This window comes from Ziziphus jujuba, chromosome 4, assembly GCF_031755915.1.
Source record: "Ziziphus jujuba cultivar Dongzao chromosome 4, ASM3175591v1".
In the NCBI taxonomy this organism is placed as follows: domain Eukaryota; kingdom Viridiplantae; phylum Streptophyta; class Magnoliopsida; order Rosales; family Rhamnaceae; genus Ziziphus; species Ziziphus jujuba.
This window is the reverse complement of record NC_083382.1, coordinates 30,653,077-30,679,109: the sequence shown is the minus strand read 5'-3', so window position 1 is coordinate 30,679,109 and position 26,033 is coordinate 30,653,077. Positions and strand designations below refer to the sequence as shown.

Below are 26,033 nucleotides of genomic sequence, written 5' to 3'. Positions count from 1 at the left end.
TTTTCTTTGTTTGAAAAACCACTTTTAACATTTCAAAAGCCATGTCAAACGCCTTCTCGTTTGTTCCACATGGGAACCCGATTAGTCCTCTAAGTCAACAAGAACTTTTGCTCTTTACGAAAGGACAGAAGACAAAAAAGCGCGCACTCATATTAAAAGTAAATAAAATATAATTAATAGTAAAAAGAGGATAGTCATTAACGCATACAGCTGTTTTTCTTTGGTCATCACGTGTGCAATGATGTCTGTAATACACTTTGCCACATATTTATTTGTTTCCATAAAATTACTTGGCATCGAGATAAAATGAGTCGGTTTTGGACTATCCATTTTTATATAATTTAAAAAAAAATTTAAAATATTAAATCATATTCATACCAATAATTTTGAAATTATATAAACTGTTTTTTATTTTTTTCTTTTTATCTCATGTTAAAAATTTATAAGAGATCCAAAAGATCCCATAATTTTTTTACTTTCCACATATCATATCACGTTTCGAACTAAGTTCTAACTTCCATAAAGTAATTAAGAGTTTTCAACATTTGGTTATTAAAGCTAAGAGTTTACTACATATACTATATATGTTGTAATATTTTGATTAGTTTGCCAAGCTTGTTATACTCTTTATAATACAAGATAGCTAGATTCTTCTCTTCCATTTAGCTTGCCATAGTCTTTATGTTCATCATTTTCATCTTTTCACTTTGTAGAGAGCTTAATTAAAACATTAAATATATATATAAAAAAAAAAAAACATCATATACAAGTTGTAAATATATATCTAGGACTAGATTATTATTATTATTACAGCAAAATTCGACATGGGTGGCCATTCCAAGTAATCTCACGTCAAAAGGTTTTCCACTACATTTCCCATCGGTGACACACTGAACTTATAATAAGTAGCCAATTTAGACTTTAGTCAGAGATGGCGGACTCCTTGGTATGGCCCACTCACAAACAATTCACACCGTTAATCAGTAAAATATTATTAGCTTATGGTGCACGTGAAATGGAATTAGACTAGCACGCAGCTGCTTCATATTTGGATTTTCTTCTGATTCTTTCTTTGGTTTTTTACTTGTACAGACATGCCAAGTCATTTTCAATAACCAAATTAATGTAGGTTGTGCGGAAATTTGATTCATTGATTCTTGGTTCCTCCAAACAAATTAGCATCAGTTTCGTTCACATGGGTGTTTTATTTTTATTAATTAACATTTTAATCTTTGTCGTATTTTTTCAAATAGTATTGTTATTAATTTGTTTAACCAAATTAAAGACTACATTAATATCCAACATATTAGAATAATGTAGAATCAGCCAACCATTTCTAATATGCTGTGTAGACTACATTAATTTTTTTTTATTTTTACTTGTGTAGACATGCCAAGTCATTTTCAATAACCAAATTGATGTAGATTGTGCGGAAATTTGGTTGGCTGATTCAATAACCAAATTAATGTAGATTGTGCGGAGATTTGATTGGCTGATTCTTGGCTCCTCAATTTTAATGAGCAAGAATCAACTGTTTCCTTCCCTGTATATATGACCACGATGGCTGTGGAGTGAATATACACGTTGAACAAACAAAAATTAAGGAACAGAAACCACAAACTATTTCTTCGTATAGCCCTTATTTAAGAGAGTGCTAAAAAAAAAAAAAAGGAAAAAAACAAAAACTATGGCAGAGCTGTGGTCTCAAATAGCCTCAGCCCTCGCCAGCTTAATAGCTGTCTATATCTATAGTATGTTCAAAGATTACTTTCCGAACCATGTTCGTGGTTATGCGGAAAGATATGGCACCAAATTGGCGAGCTTTGTGTACCCTTATAAACAGATTACCTTCGATGAATATGGCGATGAGCGTTTCAGGCAGAGTGAAGCCTATGCCGATATCCGAAGTTACCTCAGTGGCAGTCCCTCATCCACTCAAGCTAAGCGGTTCAAAGCTCATGACATCAAAGATAGTAGGACACTGCTCCTCACTATGGATGACAAAGAGGGAATCACAGAGGAATTCCAAGGCATCAAACTATGGTGGACTTCTCGCATGCACCAAACTCGAAGCACATCTTATTGGGGTCATCCTGAAACGGAGGAGAGGAGGTTCTATCAGCTTACTTTCCATCAGTGCCACTGGGACATTATTACTAAATCCTATCTCAATCACGTTATACAAGAAGGGAAAGCCTTGGCCATAAGGAATAGGCAGCTCAAGCTTTACACTAATGGTTCCGGTGAGACTTGGCAGAATAACAGGCGTACCAAATGGAGCCATGTCATTTTCGAGCATCCGGCGACCTTTAAGACTCTGGCAATCGACCCGAAATTGAAAGAAGACATTATCAATGACCTTGACAAGTTCAGAAATGGAAAAGATTTCTATGCCAAAGTTGGAAAGGCTTGGAAACGTGGTTATCTCCTTTATGGACCACCAGGAACCGGTAAGTCAAGCATGATCGCTGCCATGGCTAAATATTTAGAATACGATATCTATGACTTGGAACTCACGGCGGTCAAGGAGAATGCTGATCTGAGGAAGCTGCTGATCGACATATCGAATAAGTCAATCATTGTGATCGAGGATATTGATTGCTCGCTTGATCTTACTGGTCAAAGGAATAAGGAAAAGCAGAGAGATGAAGAGGATGAAGACAAGAAAAACCAACCAATTCGCAAAAAGGCTGAAGAAGAAGAAGGGAAAAAAAGCAAGGTCACTCTATCCGGGCTGTTGAATTGTATAGATGGTATTTGGTCGGCTTGTGGGGGTGAAAGACTTGTTGTGTTCACCACAAATTATGTGGATAAACTCGACCCTGCACTCATCAGAAGGGGAAGGATGGACAAGCCCATTGAATTTTCCTACTGCAGCTTTGAAGCATTCAAAGTGCTTGCCAAGAATTACTTGGATATTGAGTCCCACCATTTGTTTGCGAAGATTAAAAGCTTGTTGGAGGAAATCGATATGACTCCTGCTGATGTTGCGGAGAATTTGATGCCAACTGCAGATGCAGAGACCTGCTTGAACGACTTGATTGAAGCTCTTGAGATTGCCAAGGAGGATGCGAAAAAGAAGGCTGAGGAAGAAGAAGCAAAATTAAAAGTGGTTGAAGAGGAAAAGAAGATGAATGAAAAGAAAGAAGACATGGAAGTGAATGAGAAAGTAGATGTGAAATGCAATGGGACAATAGGAAAAGAAGTGGAAGAAAATGCTTCCATCAGTACTTGAGAAAGTAGTAAAAAGTTTGTCAAAGTTGTTTATGCTGGTATATAACAGATTTTATTAGTTGGTGGATAAGCCATCAATCTTCAGTGTTTATGGGATAGTAAAGTGCTTGAAAGTTTGTCTTAAAATAAATTGAATTTATTGGCGGGTTAGCCATCAATCTCTTGCGTATATATGTTAGGACAGTGCTTGAAAAGCTTGTCTAAGGTCTGTATTTTAGAATTTCTATATTTATGGATTAGCCATCTAATGATTTGTTGTATGTCCAAATGTTGTTTGGTGTTTCCATGTGTATATATATCTGGAAATATGCTCAATAAGTATTTATTCCATGTTGTTGTTTGACTAATGGATTTTGATTAGCTCCCACCCTTATATTTGTTTTCCAACACATAAAATACTTGTTTGAAGAACTTTTATCGAAGCTCTCGAGATGGTCAGTTAGGATGCAAGAAAGAAGGCCGAGGAAGAAGCAAAATTGGGCTTAACAAAACTGGGTCCGATTATATTACCACCACCAACACCACACCACCACACCCCCCCCCCCCCCCCCCCCCCCCCCCCCCCCAACAAACAAACAAAAAAAAAAAAAAAAAAAAAAGGGTCTGATTAAATTAATCTTTTATTTTCTAATTAATTTATCTAAATATTCTACTTGTTTGGTATTCTGATTAATCGTTATACAAAGTAACATAAAATGCTTTATTAACAAGCTTTCAAGTTAATCAAATTTCTATAAGTTTTTTTTTTGGCAGTCTCCTAGCAAAACAGGGACATCAGTCAATAGTAGTCAACATCTTTACAGGAACCAGGGAAGAAAAAAAAAAGAAAAAAAAAAAAAAGCACAAGATTTTAAAATAAAACAGCAATTATTAAAGGAACACAAGATTTTAAAATAAAACAGCAATTATTAAAGGAAGTACACTTAGGGGTATGTATTCAATTTAAAATTTGAAGGATTTTAAAAGTCTTTTAAAGTTTTGAGGTATTCGATTTAGATTTTAAGGGAATCCATACAAGTCTAATGATATTCAATTCATATTTTGATGGATTTTATAAAAATCCATTAAAATCTAAATGTATTCAATTAGGATTTTATAGAATTCTTTTAAAATCTGGTGGTATTCAAAAAATCATTGATTTTAAAAGATTTTAAAAAATGATGGATTTTAATGGATTTGAAAGGATTTTAACCGAGAAATTGTGAAGAAAACTGTCAATATGAAATCTAGCTTTAAATCCAAAGATTTCATTGGATTCTTATAAAATCTTTATGGAGTCTGTAGAATTCCATAACAATCCATCAAATCCTTTAAAGTCTATAATTCATTTTAAATTCATCAAACTCTAAATTGAATACATCCCTCTTATTTTTTGCTTGTCATCGCAGCTTGGCAATCATTTTTTTTTTTGTTTTTTCATTTTTGGATAAATACAGCTTATTGGCAATCATGTCAGTGAGCGACATCACATAAACATGTTCCAACTTCCTTAAAAAAAAAAAAAAAAAAAAAAAGGGCCGACAGTTGCAAAAAGAGAACTTTTATTACTGTATAAATATATGAACCATAATATTTGTTTAATTTTCATTCATTATAATTTAGTAGACTTGCAAAAGTGGAAACACAAAGGAAATACAATTTGTCGAGTGAGCAGCAAGCTTATAGACTAGATCACTTTGTTGCTAAAAAGGTGATTGGCTTTTTAATTTGTGGGCTTAGAAAAGTTTTTCTTTTTCTTTTTTATTTCTTCTTCTTCTTCTTCTTATTATTATTATTATTTTTTTGTGCGGCGGTTAAATTTCATTAAAACCGAATTTAGAGTTTTTTTGTTAATTTTTATAAATGACCTAATTTAGAGTTTTGTTAAATATGGCAGCCTTCTTTCTCACAAGGCATGCTTACCGTTGAGGAGTATAATATAATATCTTTGGATGATTATTATGACTTTTGCTTTAATATGGATCTATTGTTGAGATGATAAAATATTAATTACATTCATTTAGTTATATTTTGATTTTTCATATTAGAAATCTAAAATAGGAAAATGAATTTTTTTAGAGGGCCAATTAAATTGTCTCCCATGTGGATGTTATTAGATATACAATCCCTCTATGAGTGTTTTAATATTTGAAAAATGATATTTATCACCAATAATGACTGTCACCATCTTATATGGTAGTGGATTCATATATATAAGTATAAAATATCTTAAATAGCAGTAGATCCCTTGTATATATAAAAACCACATAAACATTAATCTCATTGCCATGTATGACGGTAACAGTCATTACTGGTGACATATAGTGGTACTTTTAATATTTTCAGTTAAAAGTAAAAGGGGGCTTACTTTTTCCTAATGCTGAGTCATCTTGTTCAAATTTAGTTATGCTAATGGAACAGGAAAAGTTTTCAAATTATTCAAATTAAATTGTCTACCATGTGGATATCATTAGAAATACAATCGTCTATGAATGTTTTAATATTTTCAGTTATTAATATTGTTAGTCCTTAAATTATATTTATATTTGCACTTTAATCCTTATTTTTTTTTTAATCGCACTTTGATTCTCATTTATTTTGAATGTAATTTGTACTTTTCTATTCTTATGTGTAATAACAAACCTTTTTCATGTAGTTATTTCATCCCTGCCTCTCATTCAATTCCCATGTTAGCAGTGCCTATTACAATGATTAGGGGTGGGCATGGATTGGGTTGGCTTGGTCTTGGACCGAAATACAATCCAATCCATAGTCATCAGTTTTTTTAATGTGGAATCCAAATCAAACCATTAAAACGTTAAATCCAAACCAAACCAAACTATTTATGATCGGATTGGTTGATCGGGTTGAAACTTAATAATTTATAAATATATAATACAAATAAAAAAATTTTCAAATATGAAATATAAATAATAAGTTATAATTATCCAAACATAAAATACAATTAGAATAATACAACATAGTCTACAATGGAAAATAAAAAAGAAAATGTAACAAATGTGTATCTCATGCACTTATCAAATAGCAAATATTAATGTCTTCATCTCACTCCTACAAAATCAAATTAAAATTGTTAGAACAAATAATGTAAAATAATACACTTATTAAAATTCATTCACTCAAGAATCAATACATAATTCTTTTTTTTTTTTTTATACCTTAAGTCTTTGGTAAATCATAAGTTAATCAATGTTGACAGGCTCACTAATTTTAGTTGATTTTGTAAGCTCTACAAAGATCAAAATAATAAAATTAGTAATAAACTATATTTAAACATATATATATATATATATATAAGTAACAATTGGATACAATATATGTAGATATATATATATATATATTACCTGCATCCAATTTGTCATAATATCCCACATCTTCCAACCGAAGAAGCTTTAAGCCAATTTTGGGTGCACACTAAAACTTCCACCATCTTAGGGGTTAAAGAACTTCGAAAGGGATCAAGAATCCTTCCACCGGTGCTAAACGCACTTTCAGAAGCCACGGTAGAGACTTGGATTGCAAACATATCCTTTGCAAGTTTGGACAAAATAGGATACTTATTACCATTAACCCTCCACCAATTAAGAACATCAAAATCCTTCTTTGATATATCTTCACAAGGATCCAATAGGTACCTATCCACATCATTTTTAATCTCAATAGATTCCTTTGCTGCCTTTTTCCTTTTAAATTTGGAAATTCTCAAGAGATTAATGTCAACTTCTGAATTTTTTTTATTAGTCACACAACTTTCAAGTTCTTTATCCTTTGAACTTTGATTGCCATCAAGAATCACTTCACTTGCCTTATACCAATCATACAAAGACATTAGAATTTCTTTCAAATTCTTAGCTATCAAACCAGCAACATCTTCAGCATAAATATCACCAAAACAATACTCCACATAGTCCAATTTATATCTAGGATGAAGCACAGCAGCAATCAACAACAATGGATTAATATCATCCATTTTACCCCAATAGTTATCAAACTTTCTCATCATTTTATTTGCTATATCACTTAAAAGATAATCACCACTTAAACTCCATGCATCTAATTGAGATTGAATTGAACAAATTTCATGAAAATAAGCATTGGAAATAACATGCAGTGAAGAACTAAACTTTAAAGTTACATCATAAAAGCTTTTAAGGAACTTCACAAAAATAAGAGCATTGTTCCAATCAACAAAATTAGGTGGTCCAAGTCTTTTTCTACCACCATCGTCCTCTCTAAAATAGGATAGATAATGACCATCATACTCTTCCAATATTTCAAAGGCATTTTGGAATTTCAAAGCTGCTTCTAACATTAAGTAGGTGGAATTCCACCTAGTTGGAACATCCAAAAACACAAGAGAATTGCTCTCAATTTTCTCTTGAGCAGCATATTCCTTAAACTTCTGTAATCTAGCAGGAGAAGATCTAACATATCTCACTGCATTACGAATACTAGCAATAGAGTCATGTGCTTCCCTTAACCCTTCAGACACAATCAAATTAACAATATGTTAACAACATCTCATGTGTAAGTGATCACCATCCAATACACACCCTTTCCAATTATTCAATTTCCTTTTGATATACTCTATTGCCACATTGTTTGTAGAAGCATTATCAACTGTGATTGTAAACACCCTCTCAATACCCCATTCATACAAACAATTCCCAATTGGCTTCCCTATTGTCTCTCCTTTATGATTAGGAATCACACAAAAATTTAAAATCCGTTTGTGAAGCATCCAATTAGAATCAATATAATGTGCGGTGAGAGACATGTAATTGATATTTTGAATGGAAGTCCAAGTGTCGGTGGTAAGACTAATTCTTTGGCAATTCAAAGAAAATGTATTTTTCAATTGCAACTTCTCATCCAAATACAATGCATAAATATCTTTAACAATCGTTCTTCTAGACGGAGGATCAAATTTAGGACATGCTACATTAAAAAACATTCTAAAACCATGACCTTCAACAAAACTAAATGGGAGCTTATCTAAGATTATCATTTTAGCACATGCAAGCCTACATGCTTCCTTATTAAAACCAACAGCAAAAAGATTGCTCCCATCACTCTCATTTTGGGCCCCAAAAGTTAAGATTTTTTGCTTTTTATCTTGCACTCTATAAATGTACTTCTTACAATGATGATTTAAATGATTCAACAAAGTATTTGTCCCATATTTACTATTACAAGCATAGTCCACGCCACAATATTTGTATTTACATCTAGGATTATCAGGATCTGAATTCTCTATTTTCTCATAATGATCCCACACCATGGATGGTTTCCTAGATGGTTTTCTTTTCCCTAAACTAGATGGTGGAAGTGGAAGAAGTGATGCAGAAGCTGCTGATTCTGATGAAGTACTATGAGTTTCAATGTCATTACCACTATCCATATCTACCACACAAAACAAAATCCAACCAAAAATTACTAAATCTCAACACAAATATTACAATATCAAATATTTTCAATATAAATTTCCAATCAAATACAATCTCAAATACTTTCCTACATATATAAATTTACAATACTTTGCAATTTGCACATATTACAATTTCATAAGCACATGTATATTCAATTAGATACATGGAGAAGGAAACAAAAAAAAGACTCACGGATAATAAATTTCATTTGTACTCCCACTGGTTTCTTAGGTTTTTTTTTTTCTTTTAAATTTCAATTGTTTAATACCATCAAGACTCACAGGTCATATGAATGGCTCAGATTGCTATGCATATATTGAGCTGTTCCATTCATGACTCAATAGAGTTCATAGTAGATAAATCAACACAAAAGTTAAAAAGTAGCCCAAAAAAAGTTTTAAAAAAACAAAAACAAAAAAAAATTCAATTATAGAACACACATTAACCTAGCTACATGTGTATACATTTGGTTTTATTATTTTTACCATAATGTTATTTGCTAAAAATACATAGATCGATCGAATGAGAGAGTAACACATTGTGAAATAATTGATATTTAGAATGAATCAATATGAACCAACCGTTTATTATTCATTGTCTCGCAGCCTCATGCACTATTAAATTATTAATCAACCTATGGAGGAAGATAACGATGAACATGTCAACAGATTGAGACAACAAACAACAACTCTAGACAAAAATAGGAAACAAATAATTTTCTATATAAATGTAAAATACAAATGATTCATGGTCCCAATTACAAGCATCTCAAAATTGCAGCTGAAACAACACGCAATCCCAGCTGCATTGCTTTTCTTTTTTGTCCCTTAGAACTAAACATTACTAATTATTTGGCTTCTGCTGGGTTTCGAGAACAAGTTACAGGACAATTCTTAACCAACTCCATTTTTTCAAGCAGTGACTAAGTTTTTAGTTTAAAAGCATTGAAATCTTTCAACCTGATGAATCATTCAAAAACCGATTGAAAAATCCCATGGATCACAAGCAACAGCAACACTCATCATCATCATCAACATGTTATTAAGAGAAGAACTTGACAAACCTGGATAATTTTTCAACAGTAGATGCGGTGAGACCCGTGAGTTTTGAAGTAGCAACTGGTGTTGGGTTCTAAAAAAGAGAATGAGCAGATCCCATCATCATCATCATCATCATCATCATCAACATGTTATTAAAAGAAGAAATTGACAAACCTGGATAAAAATCAACAGCAGATGCGGTGAGACCCGTGAGTTTTGAAGCAGGAACTAGTGGTGGGTTCTAAAAAAGAGAATGAGCAGATGGCATCATCATCATCATCATCATCATCATCCTAACATGTTATTAAGAGAAGAAATTGACAAACCTAGACAAAATTCAACAGCAGATGCCGTGAGACCCCTGAGTTTTGAAGCAGCAACTGGTGCCGTGAGCCTTGAAGCCGTCAGTCTTGAATCGAAGCTTGTCTTTGTTATGGTGATGGACTGGTGGTGGGCGGCAATGGAGGTAAGATATTATTTAGTTTAGGGTTACATGATTTGGGGGGATGTATAAAAAAATCAAAAAATCAAAAATTAATATATAAAAATGGAAAAAAAGAAGTTAAAAATTAATATATAAAAATGAAAAAAATATTAAAATTAACTTACAAAAATTAAAAAAATAAAAAAATATAATTTTTTAATTATATAATATATTATTTGGACTGGATTGGATTGGATTTATATTTCCAATCCATAACCAATCCAATCCATACAATTTATAATATTTTGAATACAATCCAATCAAATTAATGTGAAAATCTAATCCAAACTATTAAAAATGTATTGAATTGAACGGATTGAACGGGTTGGATTGGATTTTGTCCATGATGCCATGGAAGACCTATTTCCTTTTTGAGAATATCGGAGTTTTGTCTACTGAAATTTTGGACTTAAGTTGCTGGGTTAACCTGGGCTCGCTCTGCATGGGAGTTTTGTAGCTGATGGTCTTGCCTCCTGTGGCCTAGATCAAGAATATGGTGTACGTCATAGAGAAACTCCATGTCTTGTAGATTGGCGGTTCAATTCAAGGTTTATTCTTTTCTTAGGCTACTGGTAGGCCCAAGTTTATTTTTGCATCGCTTTTCTGCTCACTTTTGGGCTTAACAACACTCGATGGATTTATAAATAATTTTCATTCTCATTTTGAGTTTTATTTTTATATTTGATGGGTTTATAATTATATTTTGTTATTATTTTTAATTTTATTAGTATGTTTTATAGTTTTATTATAATAGTAATAATATATATATATATATATATATATATATTTTTTATCATAAAGCATTCAAATAATTAACTATTAACTTTTATTTTCAATGGTGTTTTAGACGTTTGATTATAATTCTATTTGGTAATTTATTATAAAAAAAATATATTACGATTATATATGCCGTGTTAATAATTAATTCTAATTAAATGTTTATATGTATGATTATCTAATTGATCTTATATGAAAAGAGACAGAAAATTTTGTAGTCTTAGAGCATCTCAGTGGAATTTCCTAAGACTTGTCCCATTACCTATCCAACCATCAAATAGTGCCACATCATTTATGAAAAATCAAATTAAAATTAATAGAAGACCACCTTCTATGGTTTACTTCTACCACTGTTATAAGCTTTTCCTTTATTTCTTTATAGCCTTGCCTTGAATCTCCAATCTTCATCAACTGAGGCATTGCTGAATTTTTTGTTAGAGCATCAACTCTCTTGTAATCTCTATTCTAATCCTTTTCCTCTTCCAAGTAATTAAAATGTTGAATTTGTAAGGCAGATGAAAGATGGTGATCTTAAAGACCATGAATACTTCCAATGTAGCAGTTTTCCTAAATATAAACCCAAGAAAAAAATAAAATAAAATAAAATTGTAGGGAGCTCATATTCTTTATTGTAAAGAGTCAGTCTTTGAAAGAAAATTTAAAGTGACCCTTTATTTTATTTTTGTCTTAAAAAAAAACTTTTTAATATGAAAAAAATTGATTTAACTCTTTAAATATAAAAAAATAATTTTATTTTTTATATCAATATTATATAATTTTAATTTAATATAGTACACATTACCATGTCACTATCATAATATTAGATAGAAAATTTACATTAAAAAAGAGAGAATATATATAAATAAAGCAATGAATGTCAATTGAGATCACCATGGATTTAAGAGACGCCGTCCTTTCCTTTACGGTAGACATTATTGTAATTTGATTAAAAATTTTAAAAAAAGAAAGTATACGTAAAGAGTGCAAAAATAGTATACGTAAAGAGTGCTTAAGGAAATTCCTTTGAAATTTTACTCTTTATATTTAAAAATTGTCCTATATCATGAAGAAGATGTATTTTATTTTAAAAAATTCCTTATGGATGCTTTTACAAATGCTTGTTTTCATATTCGCTCCCCTTCCAAAGCAGCATACCAAGGACAAAAAGTGTTTTCAGACTTGAGCAACTAAGTGGTTATAGTATTCTTTTTTCTTATAAATTTCTTTTTTTTTAGCTTGAAAAAAAACATTTCATGATAATGTTATAGGCATCATAGTTCTATGCTATATGATATTATGACATAAAATCATCAGAATTAATAACGAAATTTTGTTAAAATTCGAACCTCAATTTTAGAACTTAAAAAAAAAAAAAAAAAAACCCTTCTATTCCTGTGCAATCAAAATCTTTTTTCTTTTTCCCCTTTTTTTTTTTTCACGGGGCTTGACCATGTATCTTGAACAATCTATGCAACACGATTCCGCATATCAGGGTCGAATAGGATTGGGTATTTTCCGGTTTCACCGTACTGCTTGGTTTGTCCTGATTTTTGATTTCTCAAGTCAATCTTCCAACCAAAAAAAAAAAAAAAAAAGTTTCAATCAATATTTATATATATATATATATTCTAAGAACTGTTAAAATTTTGTGGGAAACTGAAAACTGAGAATTAGTTTTTATGATAATTAATTTCTTGAGACTTTTAAAAAAAAAATTATAATTAATGTTTAGCTACATACAAGTTGCAAATATTTAATTATTTTATAATTGAAGATACAATTGTCATTAATACAATATATAAAATCTCATAATGACATTTTTCTGAGAGAAATTATTTTTCGTCCAATTTTTCCAAATTGCGTGGTTAGTTTTTCATGGTTTCTTAATTTCCATATTTTGAAAATCATTAAAAAAAAAATTCCAAAGAATTTCATATCCCCCACAAAGTTATAAGTTATAGTTTCCAAACAGGATTTATTTTATTTTTTAAGTCTCCTAAAAAAGCAGTGACGTCAGTCAATGGTATTAAGCACGTCAATACGTTTCTGGAAGAAGCCAAAAAGCACAACATTTTAATATGAAGGAAAGGTTATTAACGGAAGTGTACTATTTTTTATTGGTTATCACAGAGTGGCAATGATGGCTGCAGCCACATGTACATAAACATATATGGTTCCAATTTTCATGTAAAGTATTTCTTTCTTCTCTTGTCGCTGGGAATTGCATAAGGAAAACTTTTTGTAATTTGGTCAAATGAACCATGAATAAGATTTGTTTAATTCCCATGATTGTAATTTTTCAAAACAAACTGGACAAGCTTCGAACCTGTTTTTGATTTAGTTCTCAAAAATTCAATATAGACTAGCCAGCAAAAGTGGAAAGACAAAGGAAATAAAATCTGTAGAGAGAGTAGTGAGCTTATAGAGTTAAAACTTATAACCCGCAAGATTTATAGTTAAGACTTGGTTGCTAAGAAAATAAAAAGGTGGTTGGGTTTATAATATGATTAGTTATAGCAAAGTTTTGTGTGGAACTTAAATCCTAATTTAGACTTTTGTCAAAGATGGCGGCTACTTAATCCCACTTCTTTCTCACAAGCCATGCTTACCGTCGAATTGATGAGTAAAATATAGTTTCTTTTGGTGATTCATTTATACAATATCAAGATTAAAATAATACCGACCTGCGTGGCAAGGAACAAATAGGTTTGCACTGGGTCCGTCTTTGGCTGTTTTATATTATTGTTATTATTATAATTGTTTATTATTACTATAATTTTTTTTCCCTTGTGGAATGGTCGTCTTTCTCTAGAGGAAACGAATCTGCCGTCCCACATGTTCAACCAAGGATCTTCTGTCTCACATGTTGTCTCCAGTCCCACCCATTAAAAAATGCCACATGCCAAACTAAATATAAAAGTTAGAAAAAACGATAAAAGTTAGCATTACTACTATACCTTTACTTTTTGGTTTTTGTTGGCTCTGTGCCATTTAATAATATTTATGCCTTTCTTGTGCTTAGCCGGTTGAGGCGGCCTACCATGTATGTGGAACTTTTCGTCCATTATGTTGTCACAATATCCTTTTATAACAATTTATGAATCTAAAGCTAGTGGTCCAACTAGATTGTCAAAATTGGATGGTAGTGAATGGATTTGACAAGATTTGAATCTACTGGCGCACTCAGGATGCAATCTTGAAGCAAATAAACCTCCTATGGCGTTTAGCTTCTTGTTGTTGTTCTTTGATACATGAATTGCATATTAGGTACCCTTTCAAGTACTAGATATCGATCAGATATATGTGCCTCCTTTTCTATTGTAAATTTGAGCCCACAAATGTAGAAATAAAAAAAGAGAGTAAATATCAGAGTCCTCTCAATAAAATCAAAGTTTACCTAAAATTTGAACCCACAAAAACATGCAATAAGGCAAATAAAAGAGGAAAAAAAAAAAAAATTCCAGACTTGGCTTATATGTTGGGCTTCAGGAGTAATAGTCATTGGCTTGTTATTGGAGGAAAAATTTACGTAGAGCGGTTCTACAACGATCATCGATCTATACAATAGTTAATAATCACATGCATACAGTAAATAACCGTACAACTAAGCCTCATTAGCCAACCATATTATCAAATTATAAATAAATAATCCATTGCGCCATCTCATCTGTGCAATAACAAAACTAAATATATAAAAGGTGTTTCCCTTGCTACTACAGTCTTTCCGCATGGGAACCCGACAACTAATAAACTAACAGAATGGAAGAACATATGAGAAAATAAATAAATAAATAAAAAACGCATGCATGCTTACATTGAAATAAAAAAAAAAAAAATACACCACACACACACACACAGCACACAGCACACAGCACACATCACACAGCAGATAGCACACGGCACACGGCATTTTAATTTTAATTTTAATAGGAAAGGAGAAGTCATAAACGCATACTTCTATTTTTTTTTGGCATGAAGAATGATGTCGGCAAGACCCTTAGCACAAATAACACCAAAAATCATACGGTTCTAAGTTCTATCTTCCATAAAGTAAATTAGGATTTTTAAGCCTTTTTTTTTTTTTTTTTAAATGAAAAGGACTTTTAATGGCTTAGGTTAAATTCGAAAACGAGAACTTTTCTGTGGCTTTTGGTTAATTAGTTGTAGCTTCCTTCATACGAGCTTGTGAGTTGTGGTTTTGATAATTAGTTATAGCTAGTTTTCAGTTTATTAAAGCTAAGATCTTTGTATAAATGCTATGCTGTAAATTTGGGAGCTTGTTATTCTCTTTATAATACAAGATTGTGAGATTATGCTCTTCTTTCTTGCCCTTGTGTTTATGGCTATCTTCTTTTAAATTTGCAGAGATTGAGCTTAAAATACATATTAAACATCTATGTATCTAGACTTGATTTAAGAAAAGTTCAACATGGATAGCCATTCCACCTAATTTAATCTCACATCAAAAAAATTTCAAATTTAGACTTTTGTCAAGATTGGCCATACGAAGTCCTTAATTAGTATGAATGATTACTAGGCATTCCCCACTTGGATGAGTAAAATATTATTAGCTTTAATTGGTGGACAACTGGAAATGAAAATAAAAAGACTAGCATGCAAGCTAGTTGCCGGACAAGGATAGCGATACGTTTGGATTCTCTAATGATTTTTTCTTTGCTTTTTTACTAATATTGAATACCAGTCATTTTCAACAACAAATGGAAATTGCGGGGAAAATTGAATGTTTGAATCTTGGGTTAGTTCCGCGAATCTTAATCAGCGAGAAACCACTTTTTCATTCTCTATATATATGACCAAGATCGCTATGGAGTGAACAAGTTCAACAAAGAAAAGAAAACACAGTATGTATTTCTTTATATATAACCTTTGTTAAGAAGAGTACGAAAAAATATATATGTATGGCGCAGCTGTGGGCTCAAATGACCTCAGCCATGGCCAGCTTAATCGTTGTGTATGTCTATGGTATGTTCAAAGATTACTTCCCAAACCAACTTCGTGGTTATGTGGAAAGATATGGTAACAAATTGTTGAGCTTTGTATACCCTTACATACAGATTACTTTCCACGAATATGGTGATGACCGCTTCAAGCAGAGTGAAGTCTACCGCGATATCCGGAGCTACCTCAGTGCCAGCTCCTCGTCCACTCGAGCTAAGCGGCTCAAGGCTCATGATCTCAGAGATAGCAGGACACTGGTGGTCACTATGGATGACAATGAGGAAATCACTGAGGAATTCCAAGGCGTCAAGCTTTGGTGGACTTCTCGCAAATACGACAGCCGAAGCGCCCCATCATATTGGGATTATCGCTCAACAGATGAGAAGAGGTTCTACAAGCTTACCTTCCATATGCGCAACAAGGACCTCATACTCGGGTCCTATCTCAAGCACGTGGTACAAGAAGGGAAAGCGGTAGCCGTACGGAACAGGCAGCTTAAGCTTTATACCAATGGTTCTGGTGACCATTGGTTTGGTAGCAAGCGTGCCAAATGGAGCCACGTTACATTTGAGCATCCCGCGACGTTCAAAACTTTGGCAATGGACCCCAAATTTAAGGAGGGGATTATCAATGACCTTGACAAGTTCAGAAATGGAAAAGACTACTATGACAAAATTGGAAAGGCTTGGAAACGCGGGTATCTCCTTTATGGGCCACCGGGAACCGGTAAGTCAAGCATGATCGTTGCCATGGCTAACTATTTAGAATATGATATCTATGATTTGGAACTCACGGCAGTTAAGGAGAATGCTGATCTTAGGAAGCTGTTGATTGACATATCTAATAAGTCAATCGTTGTTATCGAGGATATTGATTGCTCGCTTGATCTTACGGGCCAAAGGAAGGAGAAGAAGAAGAGTGGAAAAGAGAAAGATGAAGACGATGAAGAAAAAGACCCAATTAGTAAAAAGGAAGAGAAAGAAGAAAATAAAAAGAGTAAGCTTACTCTCTCCGGGCTGTTGAATTGCATCGATGGTATTTGGTCGGCTTGTGGGGGTGAAAGAATATTTGTTTTTACAACCAATTATGTGGATAAACTCGACCCTGCACTCATCAGAAGGGGAAGGATGGACAGGCGCATTGAATTGTCCTACTGCAGCTTTGAAGCTTTCAAAGTGCTTGCCAAGAATTACTTGGATATTGACTCCCACCATTTGTTTGCCAAGGTTAAATGCTTGTTGGGGGAAGTCGATATGACTCCTGCAGATGTCGCAGAGAATTTGATGCCAAAGTCTGCAACTGAAGATGCAGACACCTGCTTGAACAACTTGATTGAAGCACTTGACATGGCGAAGGAGGAGGCGAAGAATAAGGCTGAGGAAGAGGAAGCAAAATTAAAGGTGGAGGAAAAGAAGATGAATCCAAAGAAAGAAGAAGAGGAAGAGAGTCAGAAAGCAGATGTGAAATGCAATGGGGCAATACCAAAAGAAGCGAAGGAAAATGCATTCATCAGTACTTGAGAAAGTACTAGAAACTTTGTTAAATTTGCACATGGTATGTGTATAACAGATTCTATAAATTGGCGGATTAGCCATCAATCTTTAATGTGTATATGTTAGGAAAGTGCTTGAAAGTTTGCCTTTGGTCTGTATTATAAAATAAATTGAATTTATTGGTGGAGTAGCCATCAATCTGTTGTGCATATATGTTAGGAAAATGCTTGAAAAGGGTGTGTTAGGTCTGTATTTTAGAAATTCTATGTCGATGGATTAGCCATCTCATGATTTGTTGTGTCCATATGTTATTTGTTGCTTCAATTTGTAAATATTTGTAAATGCTCAATAAGAATCTATTTCATGGTGTTGTTTGACCTATGTATATATATTGATTCCCACCATTATATTTGTGTACAAATATTAAATGCTTGTTTGAAGAACTCTGATCGAAGCTCTTGAGATGGCCAATTAGTATGCAAGAAAAAGGGGCTGAGGAAGAAGCAAAATTGTAGGCTGAAGAAAGAAACAATATGGGGCCTAACAAAACTGGGTCTTATTAAATTAATTTTTTATTAATTAATTTATTTAAATATTTTACTTTTTTTTTTTTTTGGCTGAACATTAAATATTTTACTTGTGTGATATTCTAATTTGTTTTTAGATAAAGTAAAAGAAAATTTTATAGGCCTGCAAATGGTTTAATAAGCTTTCAAGTTAATCATTCATTTAAAAAAAACAAAAAAACAAAACAAAACAAAAAGGGTTTCAAGTTAATCAAATTTCTATATGACTTTTGGCAGTCTCCTAGCAAAACAGGGACGTCAGTCAACGGTGGTCAAAAAAAAAAAAACGAAGGCAGTACAAGATTTTAATATCATAGAAAACTTGGCAAGGGCTAGTACAACAATTGTCGTACTACTAAAGTACCAAGGAAACGCAGCGTATTTTTTTCAGTTTACATTCATTACTAAACCAAGCCTAACCGGTCACGACATGTTACGTCATCAAGATTGGCAATCATGTCAGCGACATAAAATAACCCAACTTCCAGATTTTATTTTATTTTATTTTTTGAACTTTTCAGGCTGAGAATTGCAATAAGGAAAACTTTTATGACTTTGCAACATATGAACCGTAAGAGTCATTTAATTCCATGATTATAATTTCAAATCAAATTACTGGAGAGAGCATGAAGCCCATTTCTTCTTCAGTCTTGGAAAATTTATTAGACTAGCAAAAGTGAAAACACAAAGGAAATAAAAATTCTAGAGTGAGCAGTAAACTTACATATAAGAGTTTTGAACAATCAATTAAATTTTCATATGATTAGTGGATTTCATGGTAAAAAAGTAACAAATAGTATCTTTTCTTAATTTATAGAATATCAAGTAAAAAATTCCAACTTGCATGGCAAGGATCAACGACAAATACTCTTTTTGGTCCTTTTTATCTACGAGGAGACAGATTCTTCTGCTTCACATTGTTGTCGCGGGCGCCACCTGTTAAAGAATGCCACGTTTCAAATCATTTATGAAAGAGATCAGGATTCTCTGCTTTCTTTTTCTGCTTGGTAAGTCCTTCATTTGCCATTTAACGATCTATCTGGATGCCACATCATATTTAATCTACTAAAACTTGTTTATTTGCCACATCATCAGTTTATGTAACCAAAAAAAGAGGGAGAGAGAATAAATTTTTTGTTAAAAAATAAATTTTTAATAAAGCATTATTCTTGCAGCCATTTCTTCTTCCATGGCCATGGTTTTGCTTCATCTAAGAAGTCTCAGTTTCAACCCTAAAAAAATTGATTACCCAGATCCAAATTCAGGATAGAAATCAACTTATGTCATTCAATAGTAAATGATATAAAAGGCTAAATAGACACTAGAAATTGACAGCCTAGAATCAAATCCGAGATTGAAGCTTGGTTCCGGACCCATGACTACCACAACACCAAAATCTATCGACGGATTTTGATGGTTGAAAGATTTTGTCTGACGATGACGATGTCTTGGAAGAATGAAGTGAGGTTTTGAAGAATCTTGGTCATGGTGGGAATATACAAGAGGGGACAGGAATATTAGCCATGGCTTTTTGAAATACATGGTGGGAATGGACATAAGTTGTTTACCAAGATAGATGGAGTTAGCAGAATCAATGGCTAGCCGAGAAGAAAGACGCCTGCACAAAGGGGATTTTATTTTTTTTAATAATAATAATAAAATTTGTGGGGCTGAACTGTACATTTTATTTTTCCCCTATCCATGTGACTCAAATCTGATAGAACAGATAGAAATGCTTAACTAATAAAACTATTTATTTCATATCAACCATTGAAACTACCTACTTCTTCAAAATTGAACTGTACATTATATGTAATTTTTAAACATATAAGGTATTAAATTACTTAAAGTGACAGTAAGTTTTTTACTTTTTTTTATCAGTAATATCGATGATAAGGAATGGAACACTAGGTGGTGTGGAAATGGACCATTAGATGATAAATGAGGGGTTTAGATTAAAAACCAAACAGAAATAAGTATAAAATAAAGGCAACCAGAGGATTTGAGGCATGCCTCCACACATATGATGAACTTTTTCATACTAATTACCAAGAAAGAAAACAAAAGAGGGACTTTTTCTTATTACAATCTCCGCCCTTTTATTTGCCCTTTTTTTCTTTTCTTTTTTTTTTTTGGAGTGAAATTTTATTTATTTGACTTCTTTATTTGTTAAATATGAGGCAAAATTGATTTCTTTAAAAAGGGATTTTGATTTTTCTTTCTTTTCCTTCTATATATTGCAACTCATGTATCCAAACACAACTAGATGCTGAACTCCATATAAAGTTTCCTTCATGATTGCCTTTCTCCATGCGCCAATAGATTCAAGATCTTATATTCCAAATTCCATAATTGAATAAAAACCCAGCAATAGCTTTTTCATTTTATTTTATTTTACTAAACCCAACAACAATACCTTGGTTGACGAAAATTACCCGGATTCTTTTTATAGAACATTAAACAATGGCCAATTGTTTTTTTTCCTCGTAAAAAGTCAATCTTGTTTACGTGGGAGAATTTAAACTTTTAATGAAAAAAGAAGATATATTTTACAAATTGGGCTTTGATAAGAATAAAACAGGGATAAAAACACAATAGGATTAGAACCCCTAATCCATATAGGATTGTTATATGATGGACAATTAGGGAATTGTAGAAATTTAGCCACTAGCACAAAGGACACATATATTGATATATTTGGCGATTCCTTAAGCAGCAAGAAACTATACATTGTTTCCTTTGCTTTTCTCTCTCTCTCTCTCTATCTCTCTCTCTCTCTCTCTCTCTATATATATATATATATATAATCACGATCTAACACTTACTCGTTCATTCCTATTAACCTTTAAGGTTATGGGAAAAAAAATTAGAAAAGAAGACGCTGTATTCGTTTATGGGGGTAGGAGGGGAGTTCTGGTCTCAAATGGCCTCGGCTATCGGTGGCTTGATGTTTGTGCATGCTGTGTTAAAGATTTCTTTCCCCAACAGCTTCGTGATTATTTTAAATATTACACCAAAAAATTGGTGAGCTCTATTATGCACCCTTTTATACAGATTAACTTCTATGAATATAATGATGACTACCGCTACAGGCGCAGTCAAGTGTATGTTACCATCCAGACTTACCTCAGTGCCAGTCCCTTTTCCAATAGAGCTAAGCACCTAAAGGCTCATGAGACAAAAGATTGCAGGACATTCATCCCTAGCATGGATGACAATCAGGAAATCATTGAGGAATTCCAAGGCGTCAAGGTTTGGTGGACGTCTTGCAAACATGTCAACAAATCCACATCCATCTCCTATTCCGACAAGAAGAGGTACTACAAGCTCACCTTCCATAAGCGTCACCAGGACCTAATTATCGGCTTCCTATCCCAATCACGTAGTACAGGAAGGAAAAGCCATTGCTCTACGAAACGACAGCTCAAGCTTTACACTAATAATGGCGCTGAACGTTCCACAAGCTGCTGGAGCCATGTTGCTTTTCAACATCCCGCGACGTTTGAGACTCTTGCAATGGACCCAAGAAAGGAGGAGGAGATTATCAATGACCTTGACAAGTTCATCCAGGGGAAAGAGTACTATAACAGAATTGGAAAGACTTGGAAACGTGGCTATCTTCTTTATGGTCCACTAGGAACCGGTAAGTCAATCATGATTTCCACCATGGCTAACTATTTGAAATACGATATCTATGACTTGGAACTCACGGCAGTTAAGGACAATGTTGATCTGAGGAAGTTGTTGATTGACACTTCAAATAAGTCTATCATTGTGATTCAGGATATTGATTGCTCGCTTGACCTTATGGGTCAAAGGAAGGACAAGGAAAAAAAAGAGGACAAAATTAGTAGTAAGAAGGAACAAGAAGAAGAGAAGAGAAAGAGTATGGTTACTCTATCTGGGCTATTGAATTGTATAGATGGTATTTGGTCATCTTGTGGAGGTGAAAGACTGGTCGTGTTTACCACCAATTATGTGGATAAACTCGATCCTGCACTTATTAGGAGGGGTAGGATGGACAAGCACATAGAATTCTCCTATTGCTGCTTTGAAGCTTTCAAAGTGCTTGCCAAAAATTACTTGGAGATTGACTCCCACCCTTTGTTTGAAAAGATTAAATGCTTGTTGGAGGAAATCGACATGACTCCTGCGGATGTTACGGAAAATTTGACGCCTAAATCTTTGACTGAAGATGCAGAGACATGTTTGAACAACTTGACTCAAGCTCTTGAGATGGCCAAGGAGGAAACCAGAAAGAAGGCTGAGGAAAAAGAAGCAAAATTGAAGGCCGAAGAAGAAGAGAAATTGAAGGCTGAGAAAGAAGAAAATGAAGAGAATGAGAGTGAAGATCTGATAAAGAAGATGTGGAATGCAATGGCACAATACCAACATACGTGAAAGAAAACGGGACCATCAGTACTTGATTAAGGTTGTGCTTGTTTTTATTTTTATAATTTTTATTATTTTTTGTTTTGGTGTAGATTGAAGCATGTAATTTCTTAATAATCTATCATAAGTCTTAGCAACATGTTTATTTTTTTTTTTTGCTTTTTGTATTTTTTTTTTTTCCACATCTGTACATGACAATAATTTTTAATTGAAAAGCCATGTATACCCATACAAATTTAACATTTTTAATGCATATTGGTATCTTTTATTTGGATGAACAGTTTTACCCTAATCAAATTAAGAAGTTAATAAAAACAGAAAAAAAAAAAAAAAAACACACACACACACACTCTTTATAAACTTATTCCCTACAGAGAAAAGATATTTCCGCATAAAAAATAGGCAATGATCTTGTCCTTATTTAGCTCATGGCCCATTTATGATCAATCTGATGTATATATTATGTTATCTTGAGTAAGCCTATGAAAGTTTTAGAAAGTTTGTAAATCTCTAATCTGTGTACATTAGAGATTCTGTTCATTGGTGAATTAGCCATCAATTTACTCTTGGAGAGTACTAGAAAGTTTATCTCTATTCTGTTTCATTAAAAAAAAAAAAAAAAAAAAAAATTGTCTCTGCTCACTCTCATTCGTTAGTGTATGTAATGCAGCAAAAAGATTACCAAACATATATATATATATATATATATAATGCAGCAAAAGATCATGCAATATCCACAGTAAATGCATGACATGATAAATACCTTCACCGCCTGAGGAGAAGAATCTCTAGTTTAGTAATAACTGCAATAGAGAACTTTTAGAATGATACCATTTTAATATATTTTTTTAGCTATCTTAGTTTTTTTGGGGGTGAATATTATATCCATGATGTCCTGAAAGAACAATATATATGGCATGATTTCATAGGGAGATTGAGTAGGTGGACGTAAAATTTGAATTAAGCTGGGGAAAGCAAATAGCTAAGTAGGCATGTCATAGTCAAAATATTCCTAAACTGATGAGCACCTTACAAGTATTTACAAAGACAGACATGAACAAATTATGAGCCCCAGAGAAACCAAAAACTGAATAAGAAAAATGCTTCTCACCAGAAATAACTAACTAATAAATGCAAGAAACAACACAAAAAAGCTTTGAGATAGAAATCAAAGAACAACTCAAGAAGAAGTAAAGCAAAATGAAAGACATGTGGTCTCGACTTGGCTCCATGGTTGTGGGCTTACTCTTTGTTTGGACAAGGGCACAGAGACATTTCCCTCACCTTCAAGTCCTCATTGAAAGACTCTTCCAAAAGGTAGTATTTTGATCCTTACAGTGAGATCAATTTCCATGAATATAGTGGTGACTACAGTTCATGTGCAGTGAAGTGTATAAAGCCATCCAGACTTACCTCAGTTCAAGTCCCTCCTCCAATGCAGCTAAGCGATTCAACACTCATGATACCATAGATAGTAGGACATCGATCCTCAGTATGGATGAAAACCAGAAAATCATTGAGGAATTCCAAGGGATCAAGCTGTGGTGGACTGCTTGCGAACATGTTAATATATCCACATCTATCTCCCTATTATCCTGCTTCGGATGAGACCAGGTACTACAAGCTCACCTTCCACAAGCACAACCATGACCTCCTAACCGGCTCCTATCTCGATCACATATATTACAGGAGGGAAAAGTGATTTCTCTACGCAACAGACAGCTCAAGCTTTATACTAACAATGCAGGTGGTGATTGTTGCACCAGCTCGTGGAGCCATGTTGCCTTTCAACATTCCACAACGTATCAGACACTGGCAATGGATCCAAGAAAAAAGGAGGATATTATCAATTGCCTTGATAAGTTCATACAGGGGAAAGAGTACTATAACGGAATTGGAAAGGCTTGGAAACGTGGCTTGCTCATTTATGGTCCACCAGGAACCGGTAAGTCAACCATGATTTATGCCATGGCTAACCATTTGAAATACGATATCTATGACTTGGAACTCACGGCAGTTAAGGATAATGCTGATCTGAGGAATCTGTTGATTGACATATCAAATAAGTCTATCATTGTGGTCTGAGAATATTGATTGCTCGCTTGACCTAACGGGTCAAAGGAAGGAGAAGGAAAAAGAAAAGGGCACAATTAGCAGTAAGAAGGAACAACAAGAAGAAAAGAAAAAGAGTATGGTTACTCTCTCTGGGTTGTTGAATTGTATAGATGGAATTTGGTCATCTTGTGCAGGTGAAAGAATGGTTGTGTTTACCACCAATTATGTGGATAAACTCGACCCTGCACTTATTAGAAGTAGGATTGACAAGCATATAGAATTCTTCTATTGCTGCATTGAAGCTTTCAAAGTGCTTGCTTAAAATTACTTGGAGATTGACTCCCACCCTTTGTTTGAAAAGATTAATACTTGTTGGAGGAAATCGACATGACTCCGGCGGATGTTGTGGAGAATTTGATGCTTAAGTCTATGGCTGAAGATGCAGAGACATGTTTAAACAACCTGATTGAAGCTCTTGAGATGTGGAGGAGACCAGAAAGAAGGCTGAGTAAAAAGAAGCAAAATTGAAGGCTGAGAAAGAAGAAAAGGAAGAGAATGAGAGTGAAGAATCTGATAAAGAAGATGTGAAATGCAATGGCACAGTACTAGAAGAAGTGAACGAAAATGGGTCATCAGTACTTGTTTAAGGTTGTGTGTGTGTTTTTTTTTTTTTTTTTTTGGTCTTAAATATTAAGTAAGATTTGCGTATATTATTTCTGAATAGAAATTATTATAAAAGTCTTAGTAACATGTTTATTTATTTATTTTTTTTTTTTTTAACTTTTTTGTCACAATAATTTTTTATTGAAAAGACATTTATGTTTTTTTCATGCATTTTGATGTTTTATATTTGGATGAACAATTTTAACTTATTATATCGGAAGTTGCGTTTAGTTGACAGCTTAAAATAGTTAAAAAAATAAGACCATCCTTATTCTAATCTTCGGTTTGTCTTCTCCCAGTTCTCTGTAGATCTCTCTCTTCCACAAAAACCAAAAGAATTTGAGCAAAACAGGAAAACGTTATTAATCAATCACTGCAGGTGAAAAAAAATTTCCACATAAAAAAAAAAAAAATGCAATGATCTTGTCCTAATAAAGCTCTTACCCCATTTATGATCAATCTGCTGTATATATTACGTTATACTGAATAAGTCTAAGAAAGTTCTAGCTAGCAAGTTTGTAAATAGTCTGTATATATTGAAATTTCTATCCGTCAAAAGATTGGTGGCACCCCCCTTGTGGTGCGGAAGTGGCGCATTTTTTAAGAAAATTTCATATATATATATATATATGCATGTTATCCTTACTCTAGGAGTGTTGTAGAAAGTTCGTCTCTGATCTGCATATACTAGTATTTGGTGTACATAATGCAGCAAAAGAATCCAGCAAGATTCACAGAAAATGCATGACAAGAAGAAGAATCTCTAGTCTAGTAATAACTGCAATAGAGAACTCATAGAATGCTTTCCATTTTAATATATTCTTTTTAGCTAAATTCACGATTATTTGGTGAAATCTCATACATTCTATCCATATAGTCTCTCTTTTTTTTTTTTTTTTTTTTTTTTTTCAAGGGTTAAATCCATAAAGTCCTGAAAGACA

General features: G+C 33.1%; 3 protein-coding genes and 2 pseudogenes across 3 annotated transcripts; 4 read left to right on the top strand and 1 right to left on the bottom strand.

Annotated features, from left to right (window-relative positions):
• Nucleotides 1-1,595: 1,595 nt before the first annotated feature.
• On the top strand, nt 1,596-3,562 carry LOC107415571 (AAA-ATPase ASD, mitochondrial). The gene has a single exon (XM_016023919.4). The coding sequence runs from the start codon at nt 1,688-1,690 to the stop codon at nt 3,233-3,235; it is 1,548 nt and encodes a 515-aa protein (XP_015879405.2). The 5' UTR covers nt 1,596-1,687; the 3' UTR covers nt 3,236-3,562.
• A 3,030-nt stretch (nt 3,563-6,592) lies between these two features.
• On the bottom strand, nt 6,593-8,635 carry LOC132803597 (zinc finger BED domain-containing protein RICESLEEPER 2-like). The gene is made up of 2 exons (XM_060816835.1): nt 7,774-8,635; nt 6,593-7,716 (listed from the first exon to the last, which is right to left on the bottom strand). The coding sequence occupies exons 1-2, from the start codon at nt 8,633-8,635 to the stop codon at nt 6,593-6,595; spliced, it is 1,986 nt and encodes a 661-aa protein (XP_060672818.1).
• Nucleotides 8,636-15,750: 7,115 nt separating this feature from the next.
• Nucleotides 15,751-17,805, top strand: LOC107415569 (AAA-ATPase ASD, mitochondrial). Its single transcript, XM_016023917.4, has one exon. The coding sequence runs from the start codon at nt 15,884-15,886 to the stop codon at nt 17,441-17,443; it is 1,560 nt and encodes a 519-aa protein (XP_015879403.3). The 5' UTR covers nt 15,751-15,883; the 3' UTR covers nt 17,444-17,805.
• Nucleotides 17,806-20,875: 3,070 nt separating this feature from the next.
• Nucleotides 20,876-22,630, top strand: LOC107435654 (AAA-ATPase ASD, mitochondrial-like; annotated as a pseudogene).
• A 691-nt stretch (nt 22,631-23,321) lies between these two features.
• LOC132803495 (AAA-ATPase ASD, mitochondrial-like) lies at nt 23,322-25,910 on the top strand (annotated as a pseudogene).
• The last annotated feature ends 123 nt before the right edge of the window (nt 25,911-26,033 follow it).

Coding starts and splice junctions, on each gene's coding strand:
- LOC107415571 (XM_016023919.4), top strand. CDS start 1,688: ATGGCAGAGCTGTGGTCTCAAATAGCCTCAGCCCTCGCCAGCTTAATA.
- LOC132803597 (XM_060816835.1), bottom strand. CDS start 8,635: ATGGATAGTGGTAATGACATTGAAACTCATAGTACTTCATCAGAATCA. Junction 7,717..7,773: donor GAAAGGGTGTGTATTGGATG/GTGATCACTTAC, acceptor TTGTGTCTGAAG/GGTTAAGGGAAGCACATGAC.
- LOC107415569 (XM_016023917.4), top strand. CDS start 15,884: ATGGCGCAGCTGTGGGCTCAAATGACCTCAGCCATGGCCAGCTTAATC.